Source organism: Vipera berus (assembly GCF_964194415.1).
Source record: "Vipera berus genome assembly, chromosome: 1".
Classification (NCBI taxonomy): Eukaryota; Metazoa; Chordata; class Lepidosauria; order Squamata; family Viperidae; genus Vipera; species Vipera berus.
Genome location: NC_138202.1, coordinates 322,771,144 through 322,798,017, shown reverse-complemented (window position 1 = coordinate 322,798,017; position 26,874 = coordinate 322,771,144). Strand labels below are relative to the sequence as shown.

At 39.7% G+C, this 26,874-nt stretch overlaps 2 protein-coding genes across 6 annotated transcripts in view; both read left to right on the top strand.

Annotated features, from left to right (window-relative positions):
- The window catches only part of ENTPD6 (ectonucleoside triphosphate diphosphohydrolase 6), a 35,872-nt gene extending 26,796 nt beyond the window's left edge, over positions 1 to 9,076 (top strand). For all 5 annotated transcript variants that reach the window (XM_081330155.1, XM_081330157.1, XM_081330154.1 and 2 more), the window contains 3 exons: positions 3,721 to 3,777; positions 3,943 to 4,055; positions 7,283 to 9,076. In XM_081330155.1, the coding sequence (XP_081186281.1) occupies positions 3,721 to 3,777; positions 3,943 to 4,055; positions 7,283 to 7,366 (254 nt within the window). In that variant the 3' untranslated portion in view covers positions 7,367 to 9,076. The remainder of the gene's footprint in view (positions 1 to 3,720; positions 3,778 to 3,942; positions 4,056 to 7,282) is intronic.
- Positions 9,077 to 14,602: 5,526 nt separating this feature from the next.
- PYGB (glycogen phosphorylase B) overlaps positions 14,603 to 26,874 on the top strand; it is a 54,365-nt gene continuing 42,093 nt past the window's right edge. The window contains exon 1 of the mRNA XM_081313991.1: positions 14,603 to 14,961. Coding sequence (XP_081170117.1) covers positions 14,719 to 14,961 — 243 coding nt within the window. The 5' untranslated portion in view covers positions 14,603 to 14,718. The remainder of the gene's footprint in view (positions 14,962 to 26,874) is intronic.

Below are 26,874 nucleotides of genomic sequence, written 5' to 3'. Positions count from 1 at the left end.
TTTTACTTTTTCAAAACTTTTTAGCCATTTGCTGTTAGAAACATGCTGAAAGTGTTGTCAGTAATGTGAATGCTTTCTTAACTTTGGGCAGTCTTCCAGTCCATCCATCTGGGAGGGTATTGTGCAAGAATGATGACAAATAAGTGTATCTTTCTCAGGCCAAGGTTAAGAAATCTATGAACGTAATATATGTCGACCAGCAAAGAGTTTGACCAGCTATCCTTTGACATTGAGGAGCAAGCTGGTTAAGTATAGGCTGAGAGGTAGATGTGGAGAATGTTTATCTGTACACTATCCAAAACTATATGGAATAGCTATTCTAGAAATAAACAAAATTAAAAATATTAATCAATTAGATGTGTCCAAAACAATGCTTAGGAAAGAAAAAGAAAACAGTTACATGTTTTTCACATTATTTTGCATGGTCTTTGGTGTGAAATCCATGTATGGCATATAGGCAGTCTTTGACAGTCATTTAAAAACTCTTCTCATAAAACATCATGCCCCTCCTCCCACCCCCGGCCACATGATCCTAGCAATTATCACCATTTGCCATCTTCTCTGCTGGCTTCCACAGAAAGTCAATGAGAAACCAGCACAGAAAGTTGCAAGCAGAGGGGGATGTTGGATTTACAGTCCATTCTGCCAGCATGCCAGGGGATTTCCCCTCTTCCCGTGCACTAGAGCAGGGGTAGGCAACCTTGGCTCTTTTATGACTTTTGGGCTTCAACTCCCAAAATTCCTGAGTCAGCATGGCTGGTTCAGGAATTCTGGGAATTGAAGTCCACAAGTCATAAAAACCAAGGTTGCCTACCCTGCACTAGAGGAATGGACTACAAATCTACAACAAATAAGGTTAAAAAAATCTCTATTTTTTATCATGTCCTTAGCACCTGATTCTTCTGTAGAATTAATAGTTCAAAAACCTCTTAGATAAAACATTTCTTTTAAGATAGCCATCCGGTGCCCTCTTTCTGTAAGCTTTCAATGTCATCTTACCAATTTCACAGTGTAACCAAAAAAAAATTCTCACTAGAAAGTAGCCTTTCAAATAACTTAAAAGTTGATGCAGTGACAGAGAAGTTGCCAGCCCTGTTCCACTTGAGCCTGTGATTTTTAATCATCCGTAATGTTAATTGTTTTTATATTCATAACTGTTTTCATTTCTATTTTTATTAAACTCTTAGCTGCTAAGAGTCGCTTTGGACAGCAAGATGGGCAGCATATACAGTTGCAAGAAAAAGTATGTGAACCCTTTGGGATTACGTGGAGTTTTGCATGAATTGGCCATAAAATGCGCTCTAAACGTCATGTAAGTCACAACAATAGAAAAACACAGTCTGCTTAAAATAATACTACACAAACATTAGCTGTTGTCATATTCTAATTGAACATAAGATGGAAACATTCACAGTGCAGGGTGGAAAAAGTATGTGAACCTTTGGACTTAATAACTGGTTGACCCTCCTTTGGCAGCAATAACCTCAACCAAACGTTTCCTGTAGTTGCAGATCAGACCTGCACAACGATCTGGAGTAATTTTGGACCACTCCTCTTCACAAAACTGTTTCAGTGTACCAATATTCTTGGGATGTCTGGTGTGAATCGCTCTCTTAAGGTCATGCCACAGCATTTCAATCGGGTTGAGGTCAGGATTCTGACTGGGCCACTCCAGAAGGCGTATTCTGTTCTGTTGAAGCCATTGTTTTGTTGAATTACTTGTATGCTTTGAGTCATTGTCCTGTTGCATCACCCATCCTCTGCGGAGCTTCAGTTGGCGGACAGATGGTCGTACGTTTTCCTGCAAAATGTCCTGATAAACTCTGGAATTCATTTTCCCATCAATGACAACAATCCGTCCAGGCCCTGAGGCAGCAAAGCAGCCCCAAACCATGATGCTCCCTCCGCCATGTTTTACAGCGGGGATGAGGTTTTGATGTTGGTGTGCTGTGCCTTTTTTTCTCCACACATAGTGTTGTGTGTTTTTCCCAAATAACTCAATTTTGGTTTCATCTGTCCACAGTATATTTTGCCAGTAGTGCTGTGGAACATCCAGGTGTTCTTTTGCAAACTTCAAACGTGCTGCAATATTTTTTTTGGACAGCAATGGCTTCCTCCGTGGTGTCCTCCCATGTCCTCCATTCTTGTTTAATGTTTTCCTTATTGTAGATGTGTCAACAAAAATGTTAGCATGTGCCAGAGATTTCTGTAGGTCTTTAGCTGACACTCTAGGATTCTTCTTTACCTCATTAAGCATTATGCGCTGTGCTCTTGCAGTCATTTTTACAGGACAACCATACCTAGGGAGAGTAGCAACAGTGCTAAACTTTCTCCATTTGTAGACAGTCTGTCTTACCGTGGACACATGAACATCAAGGCTTTTGGTGATACTTTTGTAACCCTTTCCAGCTTCGTGCAAGTCAACAATTCTTGATCGTAGATCTTCTGAGAGCTCTTTTCTGCGAGGCATGGTTCACATCAGACAGTGCTTCTTGAGACCAGTAAACCCAAAACAGGTGTGTGTTTTTAAAGGGCAGGACAGCTGTCAGCAACACATCCAATATCATCACACAGATAGGAGTCAAGGTTGGCTCACTCCTGGCTCCAATTAGCTCTTGGAGAAGTCATTAGGCTAGGGGTTCACATACTTTTTCCACCCTGCACTGTGAATGTTTCCATCTTATGTTCAATTAAAACATGACAACAGCTAATGTTTGTGTAGTATTATTTTAAGCAGACTGTGTTTTTCTATTGTTGTGACTTACATGACGTTTAGAGCGCATTTTATGGCCAATTCATGCAAAACTCCACGTAATCCCAAAGGGTTCACATACTTTTTCTTGCAACTGTAAATTAATTAAATAAAATCTAAAGGTCATCTCAGCCTTTAATACATTTAAAACTTTCTAGAGCCAACAGTAATCATCTTTTTTGCTATATATTCCACAAAGTACAAATCTTTAACTCACAGTTAAATTTTAAAAAAAAGAATTGAAGGAGACATGCATCAGTAAAACTTGCCAATCTACAGGTTCTTAATCTTTAAAAAAACAGTAAAAAAATAAATCCAGAATGATTTAAGAGGTGAGATTCAGTCAAACATAAAGTCCATATAGGCAACATTAGCAACTACAAGCATGATGGAATCCCCTGACTCCCAGTTGATCACAAGCCAAACACAAAAATGCAGTTCCTGCCATCTGCTTGCCCAAAAAATAAATAAATGCTGTACAGAATACACATGGGTAATCTTGGGATCTCAGATTTCAGCCGCAAATCCTGCACTCTGGTACAATTTCAGCTGCAATGTGTTCTTCTAATCTACAGGAATGTCAGTTTGCCATAATGGCTCACCAGAAACTTCCCAAGATTATGTTAATTCTTTAATGTGGTATTTGCATTGTAAGTTCATTAGTTTAGTGCAATAATTTGTAAAAAAAAAAACCTCTCTCAGAACATAGAAATCTTAAATACAAAAAGATTCCAATTGAATATCTATTCATTTCTGTAATTCTATGAATATTGTAGGATATTTTTCCCTGTTAAAGACTCTGAAAATAAGACACATTCAACACTAAACCTAAAGTGTTGTGCTTGAAATGCACACAGTACTGTCTACTTAACCATTTATTAATCCTTTAGAGTGGCAGCTGTTTTGCCAATACTGCACTCTTTCTGTTCTAGAACTGCAGAACTGTTTTTTCCCCTCTCTTTCTTTAGATAAGAAAAAAGGAGGGATCCTACCAGTCAGGAAGTTTGAAAGTGCAGCAAAGAAAGGTAAGTCATTAGCACCATTGTTTATATGCTTACCTCAAGATCTAAGGAAGTTTTATAAAATACAACCTAACAAAGGCTCTTTAGTATCCAAAGCAAAGTGTTTATGTGGGAATAGTTCTAGCAATGATCTGCTTTTACATTTATTTGATTATTTCAATTACCCAGTGTGTAAAACAATGGAGATTCAACAAGAAAAGCATCCTTTCTTATGCATGGATCTTACCTACATCAGTTTGTTGCTGAAAGAACTGGGCTTTCCAAAGAATCACATTCTTAAGGTAATTTTTAACGTCAATATTTGGCATAGAATTATAATATCAATATTGAAAGTATACTGCTCAAAAAAATGAAGGGAACACAAGATAAGACATCCTACTATTAAATACAGTACATTGTGTTGTTTAAGTGTTCCCTTTATTTTTTTTGAGCAGTATACAAAGAGTAGAGGAAAAGGAATAAAATTTTGTTTCACAAACATCTATCAAAAATAAATTAAGGCAGTTTGTTTAAAAAAATAATACAGTTTCAACTTTGGAAATATTATTTATTCTTTAGAATTTTGGGATGACACTTTGAGTTAAGAGAAAGATTTTGAAAAAGCAGAAATAGACACTGAGGAAGAGACAGAGTAAAGGACCTTAAAGAGACACAGGAAGAGAGTAACTGTGCCCCAGACATTGCATCCTACCATGAATCGTGTACAATAGTCTTAAATGTGCAAAATAAATTTTCAGATTTTAAATTGTACAAAATTTATTTTGACTCTCCTATTTAATCAGGCATTACCTGCATAATTTTAGATTTTAGAGTTTATTATTTATTATTATTATTTATTTATTTATTTAATTTGTATACCGCCCTTCTCCCAAAGGACTCAGGGCGGTGAACAGGGCAATACATAATAAAAACAAGATACAAAAATTAAAAATTATTAAAAGTAATTAAATAGCAATGCCCGTAATAAATTAGTACAAATTAAAAATTAAGACCAATTTATAAAACCCAACCCCATCCTATCAGGCCAGGCCAGCTTGTTCAAAAAAGTGGGTTTTAAGATCACGCCGGAAGGAGCGGAGATCAGGCGCCATCCGGAGCTCGACCGGAAGATGGTTCCATAAATCCGGCGCGCCCACAGAGAACGCCCTCCCCCTGGGGGCCACCAGTCGGCATTCTTTAACCGGTGGCACCCTGAGGAGGCCCTCTCTGTGGGAGCGTACTGGGCGGAGGGAAGTTGACGCCGGCCGCAGGTGCTCTCCAAGGTATTCCGGACCCATGCCATGTAGGGCTTTATAGGTCATTACTAACACCTTGAACCTCACCCGGAAGACAACTGGAAACCAATGCAGCTTGCGGAGCAAAGGTGTGACATGGGAGTGTCGGGAAACTCCCAACACAACTCTCGCGGCTGCATTCTGTACCAGTTGGAGCCTCCAAGTGGTCTTCAAGGGTAGCCCCATGTAGAGAGCGTTGCAGTAGTCAAGACGAGAGGTCACGAGCGCATGAGTGACCGTACATAAGGCATCCCGGTCTAGATAGGGCCGCAACTGGCGCACCAGGCGAACCTGGGCGAAGGCCCCCCTAGTCACAGCCACTATATGGTCTTCTAGGGAAAGCTGTGAATCTAGGAGGACTCCCAAGTTGCGAGCCCTATCTACAGGGGGTAATAACTCACCTCCCATAGAGAGGGGTGGTATATCCTGAATATTCTGAGATGCCGGTACGCACAGCCACTCAGTCTTGTCAGGGTTGAGTCGAAGCCTGTTCCTCCCCATCCAGACCCGGACCGCCTCCAGGCAACGGGACATCACGTCGAGGGCATCACTGGGGTGGTTTGGGGTCGAAATGAAAAGCTGGGTATCGTCAGCATACTGATGATACCCAACTCCAAAACCACGAATGATCTCACCCAGCGGTTTCATGTAGATGTTGAACAGGAGAGGCGAGAGGACCGACCCCTGAGGAACTCCACAAACGAGAGGCCTCGCGGTCAACCTCTGCCCCCCTGCCAACACCGACTGCGAGCGTCCCAGGAGATAGGAGGAGAACCACTGAAGGACCGTGCCTCCCAATCCCCTGAGGCGCCGCAGCAGGATACCATGGTCGATGGTATCGAAAGCCACTGAGAGGTCTAACAGGACTAGGACAGAGGAATATCCCCTGTCCCGAGCCCTCCAGAGATCATTCACCAGCGCGACCAATGCCGTCTCCGTGCTGTACCCGGGCCTGAAGCCCGATTGGTACAGGTCTATATAATCCGCTTCATCCAGGACCAGAGGGAGCTGATGCGCCACCACACTCTCAACAACCTTCGCAAGAAAGCGAAGGTTGGAGACCGGACGAAAGTTATTTAACACAGCCGGGTCCAAGGCAGGCTTCTTGAGGAGAGGTCTCACCACCGCCTCTTTCAAGGCAGCGGGGAAACTACCCTCACCCAAAGAGGCAGATATAACCGCCTGGAACCAGCCTTGTGTCCCTTCCCGGGCTGCATAAACCAGCCAGGAAGGGCACGGGTCCAATAAACATGTGGAGCTCAGCCTCCCCATAATCCTGTCCACTTCCTCCGGAGTTACAGGATCGAACTCCTCCCAGGTAACATTGACAAGACCACCCGTGTCCTGATCGTCTGACTCTGCCCAGTCGGAGTCCAAACCGGTCCGAATCCGAGCGATTTTGTCCGACAGATGTTGACTAAACTCCTCGGCACGCCCCTACAAGGGTTCCTCACTCACCTCCTGATTAAGGAGGGAGCGAGTCACCCTAAACAGGGCGGCTGGGCGATTATCTGCGGACGCGATGAGGGCAGCGAAGTAGTTAGACCTCGCCACCCTCATCGCTGCGAGATAAGACCTAATATGGGTTCTTAGTCGCAATCAGTCGGATTCAGATCGGCTGGACCTCCAACCGCTCTCTAGGCCCCGTCTCCGACGCTTCATCTCCTGGAGCTCCGCGGAAAACCATGGAGCCCACTGGGATCTGCGCCGGGTCAGGGGCCGCAAGGGTACAACTCGGTCAAGTGCCTCCGTGGCCGTCCTTGTAGGAGCTGTGGTGGTGCAGTGGTTAAAATGCAGTATTGCAGGTTAACTCTGCCCACAGTCAGGAGTTTGATCTTTACTGGCTCGAGGTTGACTCAGCCTTTCATCTTTCTGAGGTTTGTAAAATGAGGACCTAGAATGTTGGGGGCAATATGCTGACATTATAAACTGCTCAGAGAGTGCTGTAAAGAACTATGGAACAGTATATGTCTAAGTTCTATTGCTATTCAAATATAAATATTACAGCCAAGAAATACTCTTTCCTCTTTTTCCCGCTACATTATAAAATCTGGGAGCCCAGGGATTCCAAATGCTACTTAGTAAAACTAAGGGAGCATACAAATTGGGTATGTGTGTACTATGTGGAAGGTTATTATGCAGTTTCTTGAAGTGTATAGATCACAATGTTTTAAACAGCCCACAAAAATGTCTCTGTTTTCAAGACATTTAATCATGTTTTCTTTTCCTTATAGCTGGCCCAGAAGATTAACAACATTGAAACCAGCTGGGCTTTAGGTGCAATTCTTCACTATATGGATTCACTTCACATGCTATAATATTAGGGATTTACTGTCTGGGGAAAATGAATCTAGGAAATTGGACCCCATTGGTTCCTTTGAAAAAGGGCTACAAGTAAAATATATTTTTTTAAAATGTTGACATCTTTCAGTAAGGGAGGCTAGTGGTTGAGTTTGTTAGTTTAAGGTGCCTAGTATTGTCCTGGGATCACAAACATTTTTTAGTGTCACACATAATCAGTAACACTTATTCTGAAAAAAATAATCCATAACAGCTAAAAGCAGAAGCATATCAGAAATCAAACCAAATTATTATAACAAATATCCTTTGATTTATAAAGAACATTTGCTGATGATCTTTGATTTATTTGATGTACTTTATGAGAAAAGCACTTAATCTTTAGGCGGGTGTTTTGCCATCTTGATGCAAGCATATAAAACATCAGAAGCAAGCAACTTTTTAACTGTACCTTTGAATGTTATGCTGTAGGCATTCAGATTTTAAAATATGTGAAAATTTGAGGTATTTGTTTAAAAACTTTGTTGTGCTTGGTTAAATTCTTACTGATACATATTTAGATTGCCTTTTGAAAATCAGCTTTTAATCCTTCAGAGCCTTGGGTTACTGGTTTACTTTGGAAGAGATAAACTGGGCAAGATGCCTATTCCCACACAGAATTCAGTTGATGTTTTCCCCTTGATTTTTGACTGCCTTAAGCTTTATTTCTTTCTGGTGTTTATTCCATTCTGTAATGGTTTTTTTCACTTTTAAATAGCAAAAGATAACAGTGATATTATCTTGCTACATGCCGTCCTTGTTTAGCAGTCACAATTGATTCCAGTGAAATAGTTACTAAGTGATACAAACATTAAATAAACTACATGACTGAAAGACACCACAAACATCACTGGTTGCTGCCATTTTGATAAAGTTCTCTCCTGTAGCAACACAAGCATTAGTCTCATTCTGGTGTATATTATGGTCAAGTGCAAAAATGTGGGCAAAAGTACATGCATTGGTTGGAAAATGTTTTTACTATTTATTACTGTTGTATTTGTGAACAGTCAGTATCTGAAGTTGCTAAACAAGGACTCTATATCCAGAATTGATGAAAGAATCTTTTAATATGGGTCATTGCAGTAGTGAATGAGTTTTTTGGCATGAGCTAAAAGCAAGGCAGTATTGGATCATGCCATACATGTTTTTTGAAATATATTAATCAGTTATAAAATACTTGTAGAAGAAATTTTTGATTGTACAAATTTGTATGAAAGCCAGAAAGCTTCCTACTCCCAACATTTATGCCTATATCTGAGAGATAATCTGGAAATTCAGAAAAAATGCTTGAATGTTCTAATAATGATTATATGCATTTGTTTAATTTTGGTTTAAATATTAGGTCATGTTTAAAATAATATGAATGTTCCAAATTTTGTATATATCAATTCAATAAAGTGTTTGTATATTTAAGGTTCCTTTAGCTATTAAGAAAACTTCAAATATTTTTTAAAAGTATCACTTCACAGTCTTTTCTTTTAAACAAGTAAATATATTGTTGCACTAAACAAAGATTGGTGAACTATATGAAGATTAAGAGTAGAATTCCAAACAATATAAAGGCTGTTTCCATCCAAGGACTCTGTTCAAAAACATGTTTTCTAGCTGGGTTTGAAAGTTCAGCTAGTTTTATCATTGGATAGGTTGAAATGTACTTGAAACTGCAGTAAAAATGTTTTATTTGAATCAGTGCAACTCTGTGGTGATCCTTTTTTTATCATCTGCAGAAACTTTTGCATCATCCTACCTTTTGGTTCCAAGACGTCAGCAATCTTAGCAGAATTTCTAAGGCAAAAGCTGGCTGGATGGCGTTGAAGTTTATAAGTACCATTTATTTATTTAGCACTATTTTTGTGCTACCCCACTTACAATTGCAATAGAGGAATTAAATAAATATCCTTGGTAAAAAGATAAAGCAGTACCCCAAATACATTTTGACCGAAAGGTTCAGCTGAACATAGTCATACGTTGCCTCCTAAATGTCGATAGAGAGAGGGCTATATTTATATGGGCAGCAGATTATTCTAAAAGGCTGGAAAAGCAACAGAAAAGGGACATTTCCAATCTCTTACTTCTTTAGGGTATGACTGGCAGATAGTGTCTGGGATGGATGATATGTAATGTTACTAGGACCCAAGCCATAAAGAACTTCAAAGTGCTTTTGTGATACTAGGAAACAGTGACAATATGGAAATCTGTGTTTTCTTAGAAACTGTGCCAGTCTTGCAAACACATTAGACCACTGCAGGGATTGTTAGAACTCCAGCATGCAAGGAAAGGAGGAATAACACTTACCTCTGCTGCTAAGAGTCATAGTGACAATATATATAACTATGGAGAAAAATATCAATTGATATCAGCCAAGGCCTTTTTTTTTTAACTAAGAGCAGGGACAATGAATTGAAATAGCAGGAAAGAAAGGAATGATTCCGGCCCTCCCTAACTACTGCGGTCCTGATTTTTAAAGATGCATTTGCTTATTTTGTTGTCTAAAACTGAAATGGTTCACAGTAACACTTGCAATAGAATAAACGTGGTAGACACAGCATATTAGTAGCCTATCGTGGAAGTGAAAAGTTACAGGTTATCCAAATATATATTATTATATTTTATTTATACATAATTTAACAGCACTTTAATTCTGGCATTAAGGAAGTTGGTCTACCTGCCACTCTAGTTAATATATGTGAAAATTCAAAAGATATTTGTTATTAATTGCTGTTTCTCTTTGGCATGTCCTTTGAAACAGAAAGTATGAAAAAGTATTGACCAATGCAGTGAACAATCCCAATTATACTCAATTGATAAATTATAGTTCCCACTGAACCCAAAAGACCTTCAAATAAAGAGTTTTAGATGGAAGCAAGCTATAAAACTGCCTTTGCTTGCCTTTTAAACAATGTTGAGCACTGATGAAATTCCCCAGGGTAATAAAAAGACTAATGTTCTATTAATTATTCAAAGGAAGCAAATAGGACAACTAAGACAGTGGTTAAGATAAATCAAACACTGAACTGGAAAAGAATGTATGTCCTTGAAAAATAAGCTAATAGAGTTTAGTGATACCTGCAGAATGTCATTTTGGTTTGATTCCAGATATAGTTTGGAAACAGTTTATAGCTGTGTACTAAGAATAAGGTTCTGAAATCAAATAGAACAAAGGATTTCATTGTATTAAAAAGTTAATTAGCATATAAGATGTGACCTAGTCTGATACAGTATTCTCAGTACTGTTACAAGAGCAGGTACACATTGTTTTCTGAAAAAAGGTCATCATAAGACTATTTGTGCTTGACAAGTAAAAATTTAAAGAGAGATTCTAGCTTAGCCATTGCTCCTTATTGTTTTGTGCCACCTTTGTATTTATCTCCATATGAAATACATAAAACTTCATCCGGCCTGGATTTTTGATTTTTGTAATGAATTAAAAAGGATCACCTTGTAAGAGATATTTAGGATTATTTTTCAGATTATAAAAATTTAGGGTCTAGAGTTTTATTGCACCAGTTTAATGGAAGTCCTTCTTGTCTATATAAAAAGAGAATACCTTTCAGTACGTGTATTCGTAAAACAACATTTGCTAAATTGACAATACAGTGAACGGCATGCTTAAGCTCAAAAGTAATTTGATATCTCTGGGAAAATTCAGCTGCAAATTAGATAAGAAAGAAATTTGACATTAAACAAATTTATTATTAAAGCTTCTTCCACTTTTTAAATCTTAGTAAATTGAATTGTTTTAACTCTCAACATTCCAGCAATTGATGTAATAACTATGTGTTAATGCCATCTCCTGTTACTTGACAGAAAATGATTAGGTTATTTCACTCTGACTATATTCTCACATGAGCAAAATTTTTAGGCCAGGGTTCAGGGTGCACCCAAGGCTTGGAGGACGATGGAGGGCAGCCTGTGTATATTGTATATTGTGTATATTGAAGGAAGTAAGTTCAAATGAGCTTATATTTTAATAACTATGGCTAAGACTGCACCTTATTTAAGCCTTTGCTCTCTGGCAAGTTGTGATGCCCTTCCCTCACGGAAGCTAGAGAGTAGATATAAAGAGGTCCTTGGTACTCTCTGAGCTTGTTTTCTTACAGACATTTCATTATCCAAAGTAGCACTGATGATGTTACCTAGTTTGGGCAATGAGACATCTTCAAGAAAACAAGCAAGCTCAGAGAGCATCAGGGACCTTTCATTTCAACCCTGAGCTACAAATGTTCTCCTTTATTACAGTAGGCATAAAAAGAACTTTTGTCAGAATGACTGCCATTGTGGAGTTGGGAACAAGTGAGTAGACAGACACAACTGGTTTGCCGATATTACAGTTATCTATGCAGCACGTATATTATACTTTTGCTGGTAATTTTCCAGGTTGTCCCAGGCATTTCAGAAACCACTTCTATTGCCCTACTGCTAAACAATACAATGTAGCAACATTTTGAGTGGCAGTATGTAAAATCTAGTGCCTGTAAGAGTTAGCAACATATATTTCTTTCCTCCTCTTTTATTTCATTTGCTTACGTGTTGGCTTCCTTCTGCCCTCACCAACTGTTTCTATACCTACTTGTTTTGTATATTTTTATATATGCCTTTTAAAAATGTATATAAAATCTGTAAAAATCTCGATTTGAAACATTGTTTAATCTTTAGGCCTGGATTGCCTAGGATGAATCTTATGCGTATTTCCCCCCATATAAAATCATTCCTTGCCTTTCATATTATAGTTTTATACTTCTATACCTTTTACAATATATATTGTATTGTTTTATGCTGGTTTTTGGCCATAGTAATTTTGTCTGTCTGACCTGTCCCACTTAACAGTTCACAATAGCACATATCCACTTCATTCCAATGCAGTTTCTGTTTCCATGTTCATTGGCTGTTTCTCTAAGAAAGTTAGAAGTTGGGGGAAATGGAAAGGAATCCATTCTTCTGATAATCAACTAACCTTTGTAGCTCCTGGTAAAGCAAATAATTAAATCCATTTCTGAAATTTAATTTAATTTAATTTATTAATATTTCTATACCGCCCTTCTCCCGAAGGACTCAGGGCGGTGTACAGGGCAAGAATAAAACACAGAGTTACAAAAATTAAAAGATAATTAAATACATGCCCATAAAAACAGTTGGTACATTAATAAAAACCCCAATAAAATGATAGTAAAATGATAAGAAATGCTTATTGCTGTGACAATAGCACCCCCTTTTTTAAGCAGGCAAGGGTTTTTCCTATTTTCATCTGTATAAAATTCAGAATGAGGTACATTCCCTCAAATCCTGGAAATGGCTAATTATTTTAGTTCACTAATATTCTGAATATATTATTTGCCAATTACACAAAAAGTGCAGGAAAGTTCAGGAAAGGTTCCCTTAGGGCAGATGGCAAATAGCAAGCCTCTGTTTGTGCAATTGTATGCCTCCCTTCCCTTCTACAGACACTTCTACACCCCTTCCATCAGACTGGTATGTGCTCCTGAGGCAGGGGGTCATGCAGAACTAAGCCAAACTGGTTCCTGATTCTAGGAAAACTAAATAATTCTGCAGCTTTTCCTCTGACTTTGGGGGCAAGTGGTTTCCTACTGGTGCCAGGATATCTGTGGAATATGAGCAAGTTTGGGAAGTTGTCGATACAGTATACAGATACCACAGGTTTGGGAGCTTGTAGATGCTTTTATTAATTTGTTCGGGTGCCACCCAAAGTCATATGTCAAGTAAGTGATCTATAAATTGAATTAAAGCAAATATTTGCAGACATTTGTCAGTTAACTGAACTGAGTCGTGATGTCCTAAAGGCTAACAAATTGGCACGAGCCACATCCACTTTAAACGATAGTCCACGTGCTGATGCCTTAATAAATTAAATTAAATTAAATTAAATTAAAATGTCACGAGAGAACATCAGACCGCTCGACGGACGAACCTTGTATTCTGTTATCAGAACAGCGAGCATAGAGGATTGCAGAGAAGATTCATCAGAGGCTGCTCCTGCCATTTCTTTGAACGGATTTAATACAACTGGTAACTGAAGATGATGCGACATCCAAGTCGTTTTTGATTCCTAACAACCACCCGGATAGATCTCTTCCTTACTTGTTCTTTCAGTTCTTCCAGCGGGGCACTCATGGCCTCTGCAACCGAGTCCGTATAATTTACATAAGGGCAGTGCTTTTTTTTTTTGTAAAACAAAAAGGTGCCGGAACTCACACATGTCATACAACCCGCTTTGCCTACCCTACAAGGTTCCATCCAAAAAAGGTGCCGGAACTCCATTCTGAGCGTTCTATGAGAAAAAAAGCCCTGCATAAGGGGTAACTAAGGGACGCGGTGGCTCAGTGGGTTAGGACGCTGAGCTTGTCGATCAGAAGGTCGGCAGTTTGACAAGCACCTGTTACTCATCCCAGCTTCTGCCAACCTAGCAGTTCGAAAGCACGTAAAAATGCAAGTAGAAAAATAGGGACCACTATGGTGGGAAGGTAACAGCATTCCGTTAGTCATGCCGGCCACATGACCACGGAGACGTCCTTGGACAAGCGCTGGCTCTTCGGCTTTGAAACGGAGATGAGCACCGGCCCCTAGAGTTGGAACCGACTAGCACGCATGTGCGGGGGAAACTTTACCTTTACTTTAAGGGGTAACTATTTAGCTTATTTTCCGTTCCTGCCCAGAGCTTAACTTTCAGCCGGTTTAAGGCTTAAGTGCCCTGGGCAAAGAGAGACGCAGAATCAAATCCCCTGGAGTTCAGCCACCCACCGATCTCCAGCCACGTTGCCGTAAACAGAGCGCTACCGCGCTTAAAGCTGGTCTTCAAAGAGCGCATGCGCACACTCCACATCACTGAGCTACGCTTGCAAAGGCAGGAGGGCGGGCCACAGGGATGGCTTTAATAATCTTTGACTGACCCGCCTCGCGCTTCTGCTGCCCCCGCTCTGCCCGCTGCTGCTCTGCGCCTCACGGGAAAATATCCTGGCCGGCTTAGGACGATCCAACGCAGAGAAGAGAAGGAGCAGGAGCGGGAAGCCATAGAAGCGCCGCCGCCGGCTCTTCTTGTTTGGAAAGTTGCTCCGGCTGCCTTTCCCACAGCGCAGGCGCTGCCGCAGCGAGGCCGGGCCGGGCTTTGCCAGAGCCGCCAGCAAGAGGAGGAGGAGGAGGAGGATCGGGGCTGCAGCTCTTCGCTCTCCCCCCACCCCCTCACCTCTGATGAACCTCGCATCTAGCTAGCCGTGCGAGCGACTGCAACCGGAGGAAGAGCGGGAGAGAAATTTATCCGAAAGAGCAGCAGCTGCTTCGACGCCTGGGCCGTTGCAGACAGACGACCTTCCTAGCCGGGATGGCCGTTCCACTGAGCGACAGCGAAAAAAGGAAACAGATCAGCGTGCGGGGCATCGCCGGCTTGGGTGATGTGGCGGAGATCAGGAAGAGCTTCAATCGGCACCTCCATTTCACCCTGGTGAAAGACCGGAATGTGGCCACCCCGCGGGATTATTTTTTCGCCTTGGCGCACACTGTGCGAGATCACTTGGTGGGACGGTGGATCCGCACCCAGCAATATTATTACGAGAAGGACCCCAAGGTAAAAGATGCGGACCTGCCACTCCGAGCGTGCATGCATCTCTCCCCCCCCCTTCACCAAGTATTCCCAGATTTACGTAGGCAAAGGGACGCCGGGAGGCCTTGCAGATACAGAATGTGGAAATTTCCCCTCTGCTAGAGAACTTGTGTGGGTGTCTTTGCAGCGAAATTGTGCACCAAAGAGCAATTAGATCATGGCTAGAAAGAATCCTCAGTAGGCAACGAATTGGGAGAGGGGGGGCTGACAAAGACAAGGAGCTGCATTCACATTGAAATTAGCCTTCCTTACTTTGGAGCCCTTCTGGGCTAGTTTCCACCAGCTATTTTGATGGGCTTGAAGTCTAGACTGAGGTACCAGGCTGGGAAAGGTTTACTTATACCAATATATTAGGCTTTAATGAACCAATGAACTTCACTGCTTGCTGCAAAAGGTTTTTAAAAGCCCTCTCTTTCTCATTCCTGAATGCAGTGATCTCTCTGCAGTCATAAATCTTTTTCCACTTGCACCTAACCATGGCAGGAATATGTCTGATAACAGTTTTCTCTGTCTTTTCCCCATGACACTCCCTTCCTCTTTTCCACTGGAATGAGACAAGGTCACTAGCTCCTGACAGCATCTTTTAGAGTCATCCAGCCATTGTTCTGCTAAAATCAACCTAATACAGGTCAATCATTTCAGTGACTACAGAATGCTGCTATGTATGTTGAAATAGTTTAAGTCATTCTTAAATGGTGGTGTTAAAGTAGTGTTTTTTCTTTATCACAATATCCTCTAAGTCATGTAGCCAAAATGGAGGCAAGATTGGGACTGGCAACAGGGACAGCAAATTTCATATCAGGACGCTAAAAACAGTTGGCATATATCAGTAAAAATATTTTGTCAGTTTAAGAAAGTATAGAAAACAGTTCAACCAACAGTAACCAATATGATTTAATTGTAGTTTATAAAGAAGGATCTTGGCACTAAAATTAGGAATAAAATCCAAGAAGTTGGTTTGGAAGAAAGGGCTGCCTCAGGCTCACCACTTAATATGGTAGTATACCCCACGTCATAAATCAATCTTTTTTAAAAATGTAAGATTATTTCAGCACCCAAACAGGAAAAATCCCAAAAGTATTTCTCCCAATCAATAATAATAATACAATTGTAATTAACTTAATAGCTACCACTGAAGAGGCTTCTTGTTAAGATATCATACACCTGATTCAGAAGGAAGAGTTTTTGGAAGAACCTGGGAGAATGAAAAAGCTATCTTCAAAGGAAGAGATGCTGTAGATCAGGGTTTTAAAATCTGTACCTTAAAAATCTGTTGATCTAATGACATGTTAGTGATTCTGTAAGTTATGCCCCTTTGAAAATTCTGAGTAATCACTGGAATTTTGTTTTGTGTGGGTCTGGTTCACCAAGAAATGCTTAATTCCTAAAATGCAAATGTTTTTAAATGAAGTACATGTGTAAACAGTATCTTGAAGTTTCTGAAAGTGTTTGAGAGAAATATAAAAGAAAAGCTAGAGCCTAAAGTTATTTAATTACCCAGTGGTTCAAACTGTCACTTGAAAAAAAATCACTTGAAGAGCATGGAAGCATGGTGCAACCGGAACTCTTGAAAAGCCACAAGGAAATTATATTGTTCCCCACATTAAATATCCTGAGTTATGACATTTACCAACTGTTTCAACAGCTACTATTATAATTTGGGGTAATCAAAGAATTATTTATGCTGAACTTGCTAGGCCAAGAGCTTAACTAGATAATTCTAAGTTCTAGTGCTTTGTAAGAATAATTTATCACAATTCAATTTTTCTCATATCCTAGCCTGTCAGTGCTGCTTAAATATAAAATAAGTAGTGAAATTACAATTCACTACTTATTTATTTTATTTATTTAAATTGTTTATATGACCACTCACAATAGTGATTCTGGGCAGTGTACAAGATTAAACCGCAGTGTCTGCTTGACATGATCACAATGAATTTTGTCATCTACAAGAACCATGTACAAGAATGGGACAGAATGTAAAACTTTAACTTTCAGTTAGATATATTCCTGGCAATGTTAGGCAATAGAGATATTAAAGTGGGAAGTTTCTCACAGGAAACTGAGATATTTATATTACCATAGTATGTAATTCAATCTACATTAATTTAGATTCAATTCAGTTCCAGTTTAATTACCTTTTCATACTACAAACTCTATATCTTAATCCTTAAATTTTCACTTAGCAGTTTTTGTGTCTTTGAAGCATGTCCTACTTTTATTTGTGGTTCTGAATGATTAAGGTTACTGAACTTTGAATGTTTACAAGGATTTCTTTTGTTTCTGTCTTCATATATTGTCTCTTGATTAAATCTGTTTATAATATCATCATTGTTAACTTATTTGGACTTATAACACCAACAAGAAAAAAAGATGTATTTTTAGGTTTTGATATTCATGGCATTGAAAATAACATTTTTGTAACGTACAGAATGGAGCTGTTACATTAGCAGAACCTTAGCCAATGTGGATGTTTCCAGAAATCTTGGGTTATGGTTCCGTCACCCCTTTAACATTTAGCCCTGCTGAATAGGACTGATAGTTTAATACATATATTAGAAAAGCAACAAAATTAAAGAAGTCTCTATTAATCTTTCAGTTATAATGAATGATGTCCATGATAAAATGAATGAATGATATGTCAGGGACACAACTTTGTGCTGCAGAATGTATAGTGTACAGATTCAACAAAGGGAAGAGAAAAATAGCAAGGGAAGAATATATATGGATACAGTTTAATATAAGTTTATTGTTTAATATGATTTTCCTGATTGGGAATTAAAAATACTAAACCGCAGATTCATTAAAATGGTGGATTTCAAGGAAGGGTAATTCATTTCTGAATTATTCATTTCCGGGTCTGGATGGGGAGGAACAGGCTTCAGCTCAACCCTGACAAGACTGAGTGGCTGTACGTGCCAGCATCTCAGGAAATTCAGATCATTCCATCTCTCACTATGGGTGGTGAGTTATTACCCCCCCCCCCCGTAGATAAGGCTCGCAACTTGGGAGTTCTCCTAGATTCACAGCTTTCTTTAGAAGATCATATAGTAACTGTGACTAGGGGGGCCTTCGCCCAGGTTCGCCTGGTGCGCCAGTTGCGGCCCTATGTAGACCGGGATGCCTTGCGTACAGTCACTCATGCACTCGTGACCTCTCGGTTAGACTACTGCAACGCTCTCTACATGGGGCTGCCCTTGAGGACCACTCGGAGGCTCCAACTGGTGTAGAATGCAGCCGCGCGACTTGTGTTGGGGGTCTCCCGATACTCCCATATTACACCTCTGCTCTGTGAACTGCATTGGCTTCCGGTTACCTTCCGGGTGAGATTCAAGATACTGGTAATGACCTACAAAGCCCTACATGGCATGGGTCCGGAATACCTTAGGGAGCACCTGCGGCCGGCATCAACTTCCCTCCACCCAGTGCGCTCCCACAGAGAGGGCCTCCTTAGGGTGCCACCGGTCGGAGAATGCCGTCTGGTGGCTCCCAGGGGGAGGGCGTTCTCTGTGGGTGCGCCTGACCTTTGGAACTGTTGACTGGTCGAGCTCCGGATGGCTCCCGACCTTCGCTCCTTCCAACGTGATCTAAAAACCTATTTGTTTGAACAATCCGGCCTGGTCTGATGGGTTTGGGTTTTAATTATTGTTTTAATATAATTTATTTTTACATTTGGGAACTAGGGTTTAATTTGTTTTTAATTTTGTATTTTGGTTATTTTGGTATTTATGGCCCTGTTCACCGCCCTGAGTCCTTCGGGAGAAGGGCGGTATACAAATTAAATTAAATAAATAAATAAATAAATTTCTGACACAGGGACAATTCCAGAGGAGCCAGAATTGGAAAGATAGTGAAAAAGTACTATAATCCCAGAAATAATCTCCAGTGGAAGCCCCAAAGAAGAAGAAAAAAGAGTGAAGAATGGATGCTGAAACAAAGAATTATGAGATAAATTGAAACTCTGGAGTTTATAGTGAGAAGGAGGAGTAGTTTAAATAATACTACAGTATTTTTTCTTAAAAGACGATGCAGTAAAAGTGCTACACTCAATTTGCCAGTAAATTTGGAAAACTCAACAGTGGCCACAGGATTGGAAAAGATCAGTTTACATTCCAATTCCAAAGAAAGGCAGTGCCAAAGAATGTTCAAACTATCGCACTATTGCACTCATCTCTCATGCTAGTAAAGTTATGCTTAAAATCCTACAAGCTAGACTCCAGCAGTATGTGGATCGAGAACTACCAGAAGTACAGGCAGGATTTCGAAGAGGCAGAGGAACTAGAGATCAAATTACTAACATATGCAGGATCATGGAGAAAGCTAGAGAGTTCCAGAAAAACATCTACTTCTGCTTCATTGACTATGCTAAAGCCTTTGATTGTGTGGATCATAACAAACTGTGGCAAGTCCTTAAAGAGATGGGCGTACCAGACCTTCTTATTTGTCTCTTGAGAAACCTATATGCAGGCCAAGAAGCAACAGTGAGAACTGGACACGGAACCACTGATTGGTTCAAAATTGGGAAAGGAGTCCGGCAAGGCTGTATACTGCCGCCTTGCCTATTTAACTTATATGCAGAGCACATCATGAGAAAGGCAGGGCTAGATGAATCAAAAGTTGGAATTAAGATTGCCAGAAGGAACATCAACAACCTAAGATATGCAGATGATACCACTCTAATAGCAGAAAGTGAAGAGGAACTAAAGAGCCTCTTGTTGTGAGTGAAGGACAGTGCAAAACTTGGGTTGAAACTAAACATTAAGAAAACCAAGATCATGGCATCTGGCCCTCTCAATTCCTGGCAAATAGATGGGGAAGAAATGGAGGTAGTGACAGATTTTATTTTCCTGGGCTCCAAGATCACTGCAGATGGGGACTGTAGCCAAGAAATTAAAAGACGCTTGCTCCTTGGGAGGAAAGCCATGGCAAATCTAGACAGCACACTAAAAAGCAGAGACATCACCCTGTCAACAAAAGTGTGTATAGTCAAGGCTATGGTCTTCCCAGTTGCAATGTATGGCAGTGAAAGTTGGACCGTAAGAAAGGCTGAGCGCCAAAGAATTGAAGCCTTTGAACTATGGTGCTGGAGAAGACTCCTGCGAGTCCCTTGGACTGCAAGGCGATCAAACCGGTCAGTCCTAGAGGAGATCAACCCTGACTGCTCTTTAGAAGGCCAGATCCTGAAGCTAAAACTCAAATACTTTGGCCACCTAATGAGAAGGAAGGACTCACTGGAGAAGAGCCTAATGCTGGGAAAGATTGAGGGCAATAGAAGAAGGGGACGACAGAGAATGAGGTGGCTGGATGGAGTCACTGAAGCAGTAGGCGTAAGCTTAAATGGACTCCAGAAGATGGTAGAGGACAGGAAGGCCTGGAGGAAGGTTGTCCATAGGGTCGCGATGGGTCGGACATGACTTCACAACTAACAACAACATTTTTTCTGACCTCACTAAAGAGCCCAGTTGTACTATATTTGGAGGCCTGCCCCAACTCCTTTCCTTATAGCATTTCTGAGTTGATGGAACCACAATGTTTCAGGCCTCTTTGATCAATTACTAATTCTTTCAACTCCTAAAATCAACTTAGCTAGAGTGTAAAGATCAGCAGAAACATTGGCTTTGCTCAGTGAGTCAATCCCATGTCAGTTAAGATATAGATAAAGGACTCCAATTCTTCCTCTTTTCGTCCTTCCCCTAGTATGCAAAGGAGGAGAACCTTTGACAGAGTCCTGTAAACAGCTTAGCCACAGATACCCAGTCCCTACTTTTATGCATGTGAATGAGCAGCTGATGTGTGACCTCAGGGCAGTAGCCCTATCAAAGCCTCTCTTTGCTCTTCACATTGAAAAATGTGAATAGGCCTTTGCCCCTTTGCTTTGATTCAGATGAGAGTATAGATGTAATGCATCATTGCGTATACTTCAAATATGTATACCAAGGATTAGAGTTGTGCTGTGGAGCTTAATTGTAGAGTCCAGACCTTCTGTTTCCTAAACCTAATGTAGGTCAAGTTAGCATATGCTTTCATTTATACTACAGATGTCACCTGATTGAATGGGAGAGAATACCAGGTAGAAAAGATCTTATTTTTAAGTCTTTTTGCTCTAGGCAAAAAATGCTCAGGTAATCATTAGAATGATAGAAACTTGTCAGTATAGTTCATTGGGAGAGAAATTTAATTTAATTTAATTTATTATCATTTCTATACCGCCCTTCTCCCGAAGGACTCAGGGCGGTGTACAGGGCAAGAATAAAACACAGAAATTTACAAAAATTAAAAGATAATTAAATGCATGCCCGATTAAAATACAATTGATACATAGTAAAAAACCCCAATAAGAATGATAAAAAAACCCCACCAATCCCCCCTCAGGCCAGGCCGGCTTGCTCGAACAAGTATGTTTTCAGATCGCGGCGAAAGGAGCGCAGATCGGGCGCCGTCCGGAGCTCAACCGGTAACTGGTTCCATAGCTCCGGGGCGCCCACAGAGAAGGATCTCCCCCTGGGGGCCACCAGACGGCATTCTCTGACCGGTGGCACCCTGAGGAGGCCCTCTCTGTGGGAAATGATGCATGATTTGATGCAGAATTGCATTAAAGAAGGCTTAGGGTGATCACCTGATAGGAAAAGAAAGGAAAAAGAGAAAGAGAGAGAAAGAAAGAAAGGAAAGAAAGAAAGAAATTATCAGGGTTAGGCTGCAAGTGTTGATTTCAAAGTAAGCGCTACAAATTTCCATTAGGTTTGCTCTCAGCAAGTGTTGTAGAATTTAACTGAATGTTTATAATAATTTGATACCTGTTGTGTATATGGATATAAATGGAGGTCTTATTTGCCATGATCAGACTTCTTACTAAGTGTGTGTTCTGTAGGTTACTTCTGGATATGCTTTGATGTGTATAGTTAGCTCATCTTGGGCCACAGCCTTGCCCATTCTCAGCAAGTAGCATTCCTCGAACCCACAATGTCCAGAACAACTTCTAGCATGATAATTTCCTACTTATCAAATAGACTCTTTCCTTGTCTTGCAGAAAATCTAGTTTTCCTAAAAGGTCAAGTTTAGATTAATGTATGTGAACCTACCCATTATAACTTATATTTGAAACAAATCACTATAGCTTAAAAACCTTACCTTTTCATACATATAGATTTAACCAGAGGAAAGCTGCTATCAACTGAAGTAAGGGGCATTAAAGGATCCCATGATAACCAGCTCCTCAGATTTGGCCATGCTGATGGTTCTTGTAGAGAATCACCTCAAAATATTTGCAATATATAAGAGTTCCTATAGATTGGAAGATAAACTATGTTGAAAGGGTGGCATTTTCTGTATTAAGTCACTGCATTAAAATTTAGCCCTGCATTCTTTTCCTTACAAATATCCAATTAATTACATTTTATCTTCTTTGAGATTCTGTTATCTGGCTGCCTTTTTAGTGACTGCTGAATTAGATGCAACTTCCATCTTGGCCACATTTCTGCTCTTTAAAAAGGCAACCAGACACTGTCAGGAACCCCAGAAGTATTAATTCTCTAAAACAAATTCCAGCTGTATATTCAATGTAAGTGTATCTTGTAGCAGGAGCCAAATTCTTGAAACAATTCAGATCTTTTATATCTTGAAAATACTTTAGATCAGTGGTTCTCAACGTGTAGTCCATGGACCCTAGGAGGCCGTGATGTTGTCACAAGGGGTCCTCAAAGGCTTGAAGAAATGTTATGATTTAAATCTTGAGTTAAATCTTGGTGGTCTGTGGCCACAAAAGCTTTTAAAGGGGGTCTGTGGTAAAGAAAAGATTGAGAACCACTGAATGAAAATACAGGTAATCCTACAATTACAAAAGTTCATTTAGTGACTGAAGTTACGGCACTGAAAAAAGTGACTTATGACTTATTTGTCACACTTATGACCATTGCAACATCCCCATGGTCACGTGATAAAAATTCAGATGCTTGGCCTCTAACTCATATTTATGATGGTTGCAGTGTTCCAGGGTCATATGGTCACCTTTTGCGGCCTTCTGACAAGCAAAGTAAATGGGGAAGTCAGATTCACTTAATTAACCACTGTGTTACTCAACAACTGTAGTGATTCACTTAACAACTGTGACAAAAAAGTCATAAAATGAAATAAAACTCACTTAACAAATGTCAATCTTAGCAACACCAATTTGGGGCTCAATTTTGGTCGTAAGTTGAAAACTACCTATAATGATTATGCTTACTTAGGTGTGTTGCTACTTGTTACTCTGAAGGGATATATAATATGTGTGTGTGTGTGTATACATATACGTATACATACATGCATACATATATAAAAATTCGGTTTATATACCGCCCTACTCCCAAAGGACTCAGGGCGGTTTACAAGGCAAAATTTAAAAACAATACAATATAAAATTAAAATTAAATTAAGTCTAGCCGCAAAAAATAAAATCACAATTTAAAAACATTAAACCCCTCAGTCCAGACCAGATAGCTCAAAGAGCCAGGTTTTTATTTATATCACTTTGTATATATGAATCACTTACTATCTTTCAGACTAACTGTTCACAATATTGTTGTTTTTTTTTATTGAAAAGTTTTAAAATACAATTTTCCTTTAAGAATCCCCCCTTCCCCCTCCCTCCTCCCCCCCCTACCTCCCCCCCTCCCCCCCTCCCCCCCCCCGACTTCCCAGAGCTAAATACAAGGTATATATATAAAAAGCAATCATAAACAATCATATACTAACAACTATAAACTCTAAAATCCATCACTCTCTAGCTTATAAAGGATAAAACAAGCCTTAATAATATTGAATATGTATAAAAAGAAACTAAGATAAGAAAAGAAAAAAAAACGAAAGAAGACTTATTCAAATGCTACATAAAACTTCTTAACCCTATACTTGTTCTGGATAAACTCAATCCATTTTGTCCATTCCATAATATAGCGTTCTTGCGAATGATCTTTCAAATAGGCCGAAATCTTCGCCATCTCTGCCAGGTCTGAAACCTTTAAAGTCCACTCTTCTATGGTCGGCAGTTCCTCTTTCTTCCAATATTGGCCTATCAAAAGTCTTGCCGCCGTGATTAAGTTCAACATCAACTTGGTGTCCACAACTGTAGCGTCTGCAATTATTCCCAACAAAAAAAGTTGCGGACAAAACTTTATCCTCTGTTTAAAAATCTTCTGCATATTCCACCAGACTTTTATCCAAAAAGCCTTAACCTTCTTACATGTCCACCATATGTGAAAATATGTTGCATCTTCATCACCACACCTCCAACATTTAGGCTGATAATTCGGATACATACTTGCAAGCTTTTTAGGATCTAAATGCCATCTATAAAACATTTTGTAAAAGTTCTCTCTTAGATTCTGAGCTTGAGTAAATTTCACGTTCCTCACCCAAATCTTTTCCCACGTGTCCATTGTGATAACTTCCTGGATGTTTTGGGCCCATTTTATCATACAATCCTTAACAAGCTCTGTTTCTGAGTCAATCTCTATCAATGCAAGATATATCCGTTTGATATGTGCTGGTCCCTGATTTCTAATTTGCTTTATCAAATTTTTCATCAGTCATTGTAAATCCATTTTTCTGGTCTTCTTTCCACCTGGCCCGTAACTGAGTATATTGAAACCAATTTTGAACAACCTTCTCTTCTCGCAAGAGGCTATATGATTTCAAACACCAAACATTTCTTTCCAAGCTGAGGATCTCCTTGTACGTAGTCACATCATGTTTAAAGCCAGCATGTATATTTTCTATTGCGTGTTTTGGAATTGCCCACAATGGTATCTTGCAACTTAACTTATGTCTATACTTCTTCCAAACTCTCAGCAATGCCTGCCTTAAAATATGCACCCTAAACACGTTGTCTACCTTCTTATCATACAACAAATATGCATGCCAGCCAAACAACAAATCATGGCCCTCAAGATTCAATAACCTCCCTTGCGTCAAATTAATCCAGTCACTTATTCCTACTAATGCAGCAGCTTCATAATATAATTTAAAATTAGGCAATTTAAGGCCACCTCTCTCACGAGTATCCTGCATAATCTTAAGTTTAACTCGTGGTTTTTTCCCTGCCCACACAAATTTATTGATACCTCGCTGCCATTCCTCCAGATTAGAATCTTTCTTAAGAATCGGTATCATTTGAAACAGAAATAAAAATTTAGGCAGGACATTCATTTTTACTGCTGCAATCCGTCCCAACAAAGACAATTGCAATTTTTCCCAACTCTCCAATTCTTTTTGAATTTTCCCCCATAGCTTTTCATAATTATTTTTATATAGCTTTGTATTAGAGGGCGACAAAATCACCCCCAGATATTTAACCCTTTTAACAATCTCAAATCCAGTTAATCCTTCTAAGAGGGCCTTTTGCGGTGATGTCATATTTTTGGCCAAAATTTTTATTTTTTGTACATTAACCTTAAATCCAGAAACCTTCCCATATTGTGTTATTATCTCCATCAGGTCCACAACAGAGTTCTCTGGCTGGGTCACTGTAACAACCAGATCGTCTGCGAATGCTCTCAATCTGTAGTCCTGATCTCCAATTTGAATCCCCTTAATTTTTTCCGAATTCCGAATTTTAACCAATAATATCTCTAATGTCAACACAAATAACAAGGGCGATAACGGACACCCTTGCCTTGTGCCCTTCTCAATATTACATGCTTCTGTCAAGCTATTATTAACTATAATTCGGGCAGTTTGTTTTTGATATAATGCCCTAATCGGTTGTAAAAAATTTTCCCCAAAATCCATTTTTTCTAAAACTTTCAACAAAAATTTCCAATTCAATTGATCAAAAGCTTTTTCAGCATCTAAAAAAATTAGCACCGCAGCAATCTGGTTGTTCCTTTCCAAAAACTCTAACACATCAACTATATGCCTCACATTATTTTTCATTTGCCTACCACTAATAAACCCCGTTTGATCCCCATGAATCACCTGTTGCAGAACCCTCATCAGTCTATTAGCCAAAACCTTAGCAAATATCTTGTAATCTGTGTTTAAAAGCGATATCGGTCTATAATTTTTAACTTGAGTAGCATCTTGGTCTTCCTTCGGAATCAAAGAAATAAAAGCAGTTCTCCAAGACGGTGGCACCTTTCCCCCCCTCTGAATTGTCTGGAACAGTTCCTTTAACGGTTTTATCATTTCTAATTGTAAATTTTTGTAATAGGCCGCAGTCAAGCCATCCGTACCTGGTGCTTTATCCACCTTCAATTCCTTAATTGCTGTAAAAATTTCTTCTTCTGTGATCAGTTGATTAATCCCTTCTTTTTGTACTTGCGTAAGAACCGGGATGCTAGCATTTTCCAGATATATATCAATGTCTTTTTCATTAATTTTCTCCTTAACATATAATTTAGAATAAAAATCCACAAAAGCGTCCTTGATAAGGTCCTGTTGAAACACAACCCTTCCTTTGTGCTCAATCTTGTCTATATTAGAAGCCCTTTGTTTTTTCCTCAATCTATAAGCTAACCATCTACCTGGTTTATTTGCGTTGCAAAAAGTATTATGCCTGGCAAACCGCATATTGGTTGCCACTTGGTCAGCCATTAATTTATCAAATTGTCCTCTTAACAATTTAATAGCCTCCTTAGTCTTCACATCCTCTGAGTTCAAAATCAAAGCCTTTTCTTTTTCCTTTATTTCGTTCTCCAGTTCTTTCCTCCTAGCTTCCACAACACGTCTATGTCTGTTATTCATATATATCAACACCCCTCTCATGTATGCCTTGCTAGCATCCCACACCATATCCATAGAGGTACCTTTGTTCATATTAGTTACAAAAAAATCCTTCATCCGCTGTTTGCATTCTTCCACATTTCTCTGATTTCTAAACAAATTCTCATTTACGCGCCACGA